Source organism: Lepisosteus platostomus, chromosome 1 (genome assembly GCF_059453375.1).
Source record: "Lepisosteus platostomus isolate fLepPlt1 chromosome 1, fLepPlt1.hap1, whole genome shotgun sequence".
NCBI classification, from domain to species: domain Eukaryota; kingdom Metazoa; phylum Chordata; class Actinopteri; order Semionotiformes; family Lepisosteidae; genus Lepisosteus; species Lepisosteus platostomus.
In genome coordinates this window covers 68,649,424-68,658,191 of record NC_142611.1, presented here as the reverse complement: position 1 = coordinate 68,658,191, position 8,768 = coordinate 68,649,424, and the positions used below count along the sequence as shown (strand labels likewise).

Genomic DNA, 8,768 nt, shown 5'->3' with positions numbered 1-8,768 from the left:
CTGGAATAGCCACTGGCCATAGGGGAAGGTATTTTCGTAAACACCCATTCAGAGCAGTAACATAGGATGACCATGGCTGGAGCTAGTTCATCCCTGAAGGGCATGCGGCTATTCCTGAAGAACTCCCTGGGTTGACGCAGCTGGTCAGCGCAGTCATGACCAACCCCATGACTACTGGACTCAACGTCACCAGCTCTTCACCACTGTGTGCTCTTCAGTAGTGCTGGTGAGCTCACCGCTTCCTTGGGGGTTCAGTGTAGCAGTAGGTGTCCGTGTTCTCTCCCTCAGGTCTGTTCCTTTTATCTACATGAGGTAAGGCTGTGGATCTCTTTAGCCTCATGCCACACTCATGTTCCTCCTGGGGTAGTACCAATTTATACAGTTTTAAACAGACAGCTGTTCCTATTCAGGGTCTTCAGGATCCTTATTAAGTCTGTAGGTCTACTGGAAAAAAGAACCATACAGCCCATCACTAGTCTTTCTGTATTTGTAGTGTATTTCTCTTTGCTGTAAAGACCCTTTGTTTAAACAGTCACTTTTTTTGTGTAAGATACCACCGCCCCACTTCCCTTTACTCTTAGTTTCCTGTGTGGAAATCTTGTGGGTTAACTGTTTTATCAGCTGTACTGCTAGTTTTTGCTCCATCTTTCTCTCCCCTAAGAATCCACTTAACGGAGAACAATGCCAGTGCCCAGACGGGCCTCCATCTTGTTTGTAAAACAAAAACAAGCAACAACTGCCAGAACAAAAGAATCTGCTGCCTCACCATGGTTGAAACTGGTACTGCAGCTGCTGCCCCACTGGAGCCAGTCACTACCTCCATTCATCCATTTTCTCCCAGCTTGATCCAGTATGGGTACCCCGCCGGCGCCTCTCCCGGCAAGCAACGGGAGCAAGGCAGGGTCCACCCTGGATGGGACCCCAGTCCCTCACCGGGCACACACAAACACGCGTACACACCAGGGACAACTTCCCCAGAAGCCAGTTTACCTACAAGCATGTCTTTGGACTGTTTTTTGGAAAATGAATGTGGGTCAACTGTTGAAACACTCACCACTGTACCACCAACGCTTCTGCCCCTTCTGGCTAAGATCAAGTGTCTCTGGATTGTGTTCATGGCTGCTGCACTGACCTCCCTGGGCATTTTATTTACATAACCTTTCAACACCGTCTCTAAAAGCTAACAGCTGGAAACGGGCAGGATTCCCAGATTCGTATTTATTAGGGCTGTGCCAAACTGAGGCGTTACTGGATGCCTTCCTGCATGCCTTCCTGCAAATACTTTTTAGTGGAATTCCTTGCCTTCCCAAAGCATTCCAGCACAATTTACAGACAGGAGGGCACCAAATTCCAAAGTGAAGGTGAAAAGAATAGCGTGCTTTACAAATTTAGTAGTTCACACAGTACCACCATTTTACATTTTTACATTTTTTACATTTTTTTTAAATTGCCCACAAAAAAGAGCTCTGAAAATCATAACAAACAGATCAACATAGCTGTAATCAAGGGAATATTAGTAGTTTACTCATAAGCAAACCGTTGGCTGCAAATGTTACATTTTCTTACATAAACTGGGGAAACAGTTAATGAATGCCTTCTTAATAAGGTTGCCAAGATGGGAGATCAAAACGCACAAGCTGTAGGCTGGCTCCATCTAGGGGAGAGCAGGTTCAACCACAGCTCGTGTGACGGTCGTGCTACATGCATGGACTGCGTTGTTGCTCATGGTCCCAGTGTCTGTACAGCAGCTTCCACCCAATTCCACTCCTGCCTTGGTGCAGAATTGTAACAAATATGCGACTTCCACACCAGCCCCTCCCTTCCCCTCCACAGCCGCCGGGTAAGGTTTGGAAGAGAGGTGGCGACTGCAGAGAGAGCAGCAGAAGGCACTGGGCCGGCCCTTGAGGAGCAGTTTGACAGCACTGGTTTGGATCAGAGTTACAGCTGCACACATCCAGGGGGCCGTTCAGCACATCCTGAGCCCTAACTCCGCTACCCCCTGCTCGTGCTGCGGGTTGTCCTACAGCCGGCCGCTCGCCGTGCGGGGGTGGGGGGGGGCGGCTAGGTGACGTGCGCCGTGAGGTGCCGGAGGAACTCCCCCCGAGTGGTGGTGTCGCTGGGGAACACCGCTTGGCAGAACTCGCACACCTGGGAGTTGAGCGTGACCTCCGACAGCAGCAGGCCCCCCCGACTGAGGAGGTCGCTGTCCAGGAAGGAGCTCATCATCCAAGGCATCTGAGAGAGAGGCAACACACAGACAGTTTAGTACGAAATCTTAAATGATAAAGAGACCTTGAGAACATATCGACATGAGCGAAATAAGCAAATATTTAAACCCTAATAACCTAGCAAGCAATAAACTGTGGATTCTGCTCTCCAGCTCCTGGCTTTGAAGCTACAGGTGTGACGTTCATGGGCCTTACCTTGCTGATCCGCTCTGCTCGTGTCTGCTGGTCTTCTGTGTTTGCCTCTGTGTTGCACAAGGCCCCCGTCGCATTGTAGAACTGGCTGGGCCCTGCCCACTCATCTGCTTGCGGTGACCACCCTGCTCCACCGGAGGGCGCCGTAACTCTTTTCATCAGGTTATCCCCCATGCCATCTGGCCCATGGGGCACTGTGGCCAGCTGGGTGGGATCAGGGACCCCCCCCTGCTGGCGTGTGCCGAGCTGCAGTCTGGGTATTCGTTCAAGCAGGAGGCAGTGATCGTCCCCATTCGCTCCCACCCCTGGGCTGCACCTCCTCGTCTGGCCAGGAGGGGGCGCCGTGGTCACTGCTGCCACAGCGGGGGTCTGGGGAAAGGGGCCCTCGATGAGGCGCCTCTCCCGTTCCGTGCACTGAACAGGGATGGAGGCGGGGGTGCCAGAGTCGGCGCTGGGGGCTGTAGAGGAAGCTGGGGGATGGAGAGAACAGAAGAATCCTGATGATGATGACGGTGTAGCAGGAGGAGACAGGAGACGGGTTCCTGGGCCCACACACACCAGAGGACAACTACATGCTCGAAGGCTGGAGGTTCGTATGTGTATGTCGGCCCGGGCAGTTTCCTCAAGCTCTCTGCACCCTTTTCCTTGACAACAAGAACTTCCAGGGGCAGTGCTGGCAAACGAGACCAGTACAAATACTCCAATATTGTCCCATCTCAGGCTTTATCAGGAGAGGGTACAAGCTGAGAGCACAAGGACACGGGAAGCAGCCCCCAGCCCTCCGTGGCGGAGATGGACAGTCGCGTCAGGCTTCAGCAGGGACGATCTTACCGCTGGGCCGTCCCTGGGCAGACGTCAGTCGCTGCAGGAGAGCGGCTTGCTGGAGGCAGATGTCGCGAAGTCGGATAAACTGCTGGTACAGCTCTTCGTAGGCCTCCTCCATTGCGCCCCAGCTGGAAGAGACGAACAGGGCACAGAGACAATGCTGTTCAGGGGCGCAGCGGTAGCCCCGACTTCTCTAACCCCTGTACATCCTAGCGACCCTCTGCCAGTCCTGTTCTGGATCAAAGAGCCAGTGGACCACCTGAGGATCAAGGGGAGAACAGGAATCCCAGGACACAGGGACAGTACATGGATGCACACTTGGGGCTGAAAACAGGAAAGAGTTCTTTACACAAAGAGTGGTGGGGGTGTAGAACAGGCTGCCCAGCTGCCACATTGAAACCCATCATAAAAATAATCTTTACACTTACAAATCTCTTTTCTGGACACTCCATTCAAAGCGCTTTACAGGTAATGGGGACTCCCCTCCACAACCACCAATGTGCAGCGCCACCTGGATGATGCGACAGCAGCCATAGTGCGCCAGAACGCTCCCCACACACCAGCTATCAGTGGGGAGGAGAACAGAGGGATGAAGCCAGTTCACAGTTGGGGATTATTGGGAGGACATGATTGATAAAGGCCGACCAGTGGAGTTAAGACCCCTAGCTCCTAGTATACACAATACCCTGGTTTCCTTGGCGAAGCAGCCAGTTCAATCCTTGGTTTAATTAGCTATTAAAAACCAAAAGGGGCATCAAGGGCTGAACAGCCTCCTCTCATGTGCAAGCTTTCTTAAGTGGCCAGGGAACCTTTTATAGGCCCAGTGTATTTTTTAAAAAGATACATTGCAATTTTGTTATCTTACACTGCGCAGTATCAGTTGCATTGATAACACTGACCTTTAGTAGGCAAGAGGGAAGTTGCTATTTAACGACAGGGAACACAAACAATGCTGCAGATTTACAGCTGGACGCAACGGCCCGTGACAGCGGATTGTGAAAGAGGAAGTGGCGCGCTGCTGGGGAACTGAGGCTGGCTGTGTCATGGCGGGCTGGAGCTCCTGCTGGAGGTCTGGGCTTTGTCGGCAGGCCCCCGTGCCCACCCAGGGTAAAGCACCTTCGGCCCTGCAGACAGGATGATCCGTTTCGCCAAGCGCGCTGGCTCGGCGGGCCCTGCTGCAGATGGAGCACGAGGATGTTCTAAAACTCCCCGCGTCGGGGGTTGTCCTTGTCCGCCGAGACGCAGTCCGCAGGTCCGTCCACTCGAGGAAAAGACCCCACGCTTCTGGCACAGATTCAGCCCTTTCAGGCACACCGCCCAGCCACCCCTGCCCTACGTCATCACTGTCCTGCAGACGGCTGAGGAGATCCCGGACCAGCGCCGGCCTGTTCAGACAATCCCAGAACCTGCCACTGTGAAAGCTCCTTCAGCTCCACGGCTTCATCCTTGAATTGTCCTCCTGCAACTGGACATGTGAACGGTGACATATTGACACGTGTCTCCGACGCCCTTTGGGAGAGCCTTCCAAAGCCTTGATCCATCGGGAAAGATCCCCCCCCCCCTCCCCGTTGCCCAGAACTGCTGCAAACTGACCGACGCGGTGAAGCTGATGAGCAGATCTGTTAGAAAAGCATGAAGTTCAATCACTCAAGGCTGTGAAATGTTCTACAATTAGAACAGTTCCGAATGAGAGGAGGCTGTTCGTCCCTTCCAGCTTGTTTAGTAATTAGTAGTTAATCGACGCCAGAATCTCATCCAGACGCCTTTTCTTTCCAGCAGATCTCTCAGTTAGATGACTGCATCTTTTAATTGCCCTAATAATGAGATAAATACGAGCTCTTTAATTGTCAGCCCCTACACGAGGGGTGTTGCCCTTTAACCTCTGTGTTTCTTTAGTAACTCAAGACCAGCTTTGGAGCAGAAGAAAAACTAGCAACTTGTTAGTCCAGTTAGGGCATCAGTGAAGTAAAGAGCTGGGCTGGAATGAGACCAGGGTGACCTGATGTGAGATTCCACACATCTCCAAGCTCAGCCTGAGTCAGCACCTCTCCTCCCCAGAGCACACCGGCTCCACACCCTCTACAAACCACATCGCCTTTCACTGGGCTTGTCTCAGAAGAGACCTGGGCATCTCCAGCCCTGGAGGTGGAGTTCTCATTCCCTTCCTGATATTTGACTCATTATATCACGGGGAGGGGGAGGAGCGCTGGCGCAGTGGACAGCATCGCTACCTCGCAGGTCCAGACCTGGGGTGCTGTCTGGGTGGAGTTTGCATGTTCTCCCTGTGGTCATGTGGGTTTTCTCTGGGTGCTCCAGTTTCCTCCCACAAAACAAAACCACACCGGAAGGAACAATTGGCCCTGGTGTGGGTGTGTCCACGCGTGTGTCTGTGTGTGCCCTGCGATGGACTGGCGTCCTGTCCAGGGTGTACCCTGCCTTGTGCCCACTGCTTGCCAGGACAGCCTCTGGCTGTTCCATGACCCTGCACTGCCAGAAGCGGGGTTAGAGAATGGGCGGGGGGATAATTATTTCGCTAAGAAGGCACATCCATCTCCTTCTGTCTTGTGACTCCTCTCTCGTTTGGGACGTGAGCCGCTGTCCTGAGGGCTCTTGGCGCAGTGCGATCCTGACAGAAGGAAAGCCCCCAGCGTCTTGGCTGCGGCCAGAAGGGGGAAGCTGTTTCGGGACAGAGAGACAGTTACAGGCGGGCCGGGGGGAAGTGTAAATATAGAACTGGTTTTGGACAGCCAGGTGCAGAGCGTGTGAGAAGCACAGAGAACGTGCCACAAACGGCAGCTCGTGAGAGGGAGGACGAAAGGCTGCACCCCTCCTCCCGGCTGCCGGCACTGACAATCGCTTCGTCTCGAACCCAGGGCAAAGCTCTCACAGGTGTTCAGCCCGCAGGAGCCCAGAGAGTTTCTCCCTCCTTTCAGTCTGGTGTGGCGTGGCAGCGTGGGAGGAAACCCAGCCAACACAGTGCCAGCACAGGGCTGGAAAAGGTTTCAAGCCGATAGCTGATAATTTCTGTGCTCCATCCCTGCAGGTGCTCGCTCTCGCAGGGCTCCCCGTTCCATATAGCCCACCCAGCTCGCTTACCTGCTCAGCACCTAATTAATCCTCCTCCTGCAGTGTCTTGAAAGAAACGTGGCTTCAACGACATTGACTGGGCAGGCTGTTCCACACTCCCGCCACTCTTTGTGTAAAGAAGCGCCTCCTCTGTTTTGTTTCCAGATTGAAATGCACCTCCACATAGTTTCCAGTTGCGTCCAATAAACGTAAACCTCATTGTGGGTCCGTGTAGTGGGTAAACGCTGGATGGGTTGAAATGATTTGTTTGTTTTTTTTATGAGTATCGGTCAAAGCAACATCTCCTGAAGCAATGAACACCCCCTGAGTGTTGACTTGGGTCTCAAACCAAGGTGAGGGTTTGATTTTTTTCCCCCAGGATCAGTCTGGTCGGAATTCTTATTAATATAATAATGCTACTGTGTTACTGTCGACAATTTTAGGAATACACCGAGACGGCAACTTATTCTCGTCTTCTTTTAAACGAAATCATTACTTGTTACAATTTAAGTTACACTATTATGACAATTATACTAAAGAAAAGAAACGCGACTTCTACTCCTATTTCTAGAAATAAGTAACGACCTTTTACGAACATGATACATTATTCGTGTGACGGAGTCTCTCCCCTCCACCGAAGCTTAAAGATGTTTATTTTCCGTGTAACAAAGACTATACTGCATCAAACGACTATGATCGGACTTACAAAACAACCGATCCGACATGCCTTTAAAACACAACAGAATTACCGGTATTGTAACGTCGCTGATGAACAGAGGTTATTCCACGCAAGGGCTTCCGTACGTGGAGCCGGTATGGCCAGGACACTCCACACGAAAGACTCTTGTGTATCTTCTCACTACTGTTCAGAGGTACAAATCAGGTCATTCTCAGAAACTTCAAGATAAAGCCGAAACGCCTCTCGGCAGGTCTGCGGGGGGCAGCGGAGTTTGGTCGCTGTTTTGCGCACACACCGAAGTCGTACCCGGCGGACGGAAGCCCCTACTTACTCGCCGCCGTGATCTCATCCGGCCGCTGTCCGACGAAGGAGCGAGAGGAGCCACGGATCCGCATGAGGACAGAGGTGCAGCTCCGGGCCCGCAGGCTGTGTGGACACGGACGCTACTTCTGGTCACATTGCTCGAGAAGAGGCTCGTTTCCCCCGGAGGGAAGGGGCGGACTTTTCCAAATTTTCTCAGACGCAAAAAGCAGAGAAACAGGAACTTCGTCTCTGCAGCGAAAACCCGCCGAGTGTCTTTCTCGTCTTTCAGTCGAGTTCAAAGCGGTGTGTGTTCGCTGCTGGCATGGCGTTTTTAGGAGTGTGCTGGGCAAAATATTTTTGTGTTCCCTAGATTTGAAATATAACCCCCCCTCCCCAACCCCGTAACGCCGATAACAAACGAAGTCATTCGGCTCGTTGTTTGACTTCTAGTAGCTAATTGAGATGATGATCTCATCCAGCCGTTTCTTGAGGGGAGCCAGAGTATCGGCTTCAACGGCAAAACTGGGTAGCCTGTTGCACACCCCCACACCTCTTTGTGTAAAAAAATGCTTCCTGTTCCTAATCATAAACACACTTCCCCCTACAGTAGTGTCCATTCTGCGTCTCGTACTCGGGGTTTGTTTCTCTGTTTGTTGTGAAAATAATCTGTTGGGCTGCGTTTGTCTATGACTCAAACTTGGGTTCCTAAAAAAAAACACTGAGGAACATTTATTGCGAAAGGCTCACACAGCGTCTTAACGATTTCTCCGTTTCATGTCCGACATGTCAGAGATGTGCGAAAGGAGAGTCTCGCATTCCAGGACCTTTCCACTGACTCCCGTTCAGCTCTCCACCTTTTCTCCTATACATCATTATGCTTATTGACTTTTAAAAAAAGTACTGTGTCTGGGGGTAAAAGTCAAGCCCCACCCAACAGAAAACGTACTGTACTGTTCTGTACACCAACAAGGCACATCTGACTCGTTGGCACGCATGTCGGGGAAGAGGGCACAGAGCCAGTTTATTCGCACAAATACCCCCCACCATTTTCCCAGAAAGAAAGTAGGGAACAGCACAACACGCCGCTGGGGAATTCCTGCCTTTTCACTTTTCCGAAATGCCACCGGATTCCGAGGAGCGGGAGAAGGCAGTGAGGACAGTGGCGTCGCGGGCCACTGAACCGGACCTGCGGTACGGACACGCCCCGCCGTGCCCAGCCTGCCTTTGCAGCTAGAAACGGCGGAGGACCTGACCCTGTATGGGTAGATTCCTGCTCCAGGGTGACCACCTTATTCGACACAGACAGGGGGAGATTTTAACAAACGGCACAAGCCCAAAGCGCGTCCCCGCCGCAGGGATTCTCTCCAAAGCCGTGTGTCCCTGTGCTGTGCAGTTTCCTGCAGCGTGAGCTACCCCCATCCCTACACAATAAAGACGCATGTGGAGTACACATTAGTCGATAAATAAATAAAAAG

The 8,768-nt window shown here is 52.1% G+C and overlaps 1 protein-coding gene across 4 annotated transcripts; it reads right to left on the bottom strand.

The window, feature by feature from the left end:
* Positions 1-1,502: 1,502 nt before the first annotated feature.
* LOC148678597 (uncharacterized) lies at positions 1,503-8,643 on the bottom strand. 4 transcript variants are annotated; one of them, XM_088634584.1, is made up of 5 exons: positions 7,322-8,643; positions 7,061-7,170; positions 3,252-3,373; positions 2,424-2,890; positions 1,503-2,235 (listed from the first exon to the last, which is right to left on the bottom strand). In XM_088634584.1, exons 3-5 carry the CDS (start codon positions 3,361-3,363, stop codon positions 2,062-2,064), a joined length of 753 nt encoding a protein of 250 aa, XP_088490710.1. In that variant the 5' UTR covers positions 3,364-3,373; positions 7,061-7,170; positions 7,322-8,643; the 3' UTR covers positions 1,503-2,061. The 4 variants fall into 4 exon arrangements, with proteins under 4 accessions (XP_088490710.1, XP_088490702.1, XP_088490721.1 ...); XM_088634576.1 differs by lacking the exon at positions 7,061-7,170 and adding an exon at positions 3,674-3,808; XM_088634595.1 differs by lacking the exon at positions 7,322-8,643 and adding an exon at positions 3,674-3,808 and having other exon boundaries at positions 7,061-7,163.
* Positions 8,644-8,768: the final 125 nt, after the last annotated feature.

Bases quoted from the DNA above. Each gene is read 5' to 3' on its own strand.
- LOC148678597 (XM_088634584.1), bottom strand. From the start codon at position 3,363: ATGGAGGAGGCCTACGAAGAGCTGTACCAGCAGTTTATCCGACTTCGC. The intron at 2,891-3,251 runs GTAAGATCGTCC...TCCATCCCCCAG, and splicing joins TGCCCAGGGACGGCCCAGCG to CTTCCTCTACAGCCCCCAGC. The intron at 2,236-2,423 runs GTAAGGCCCATG...CCTCTCTCTCAG, and splicing joins GAGCAGAGCGGATCAGCAAG to ATGCCTTGGATGATGAGCTC.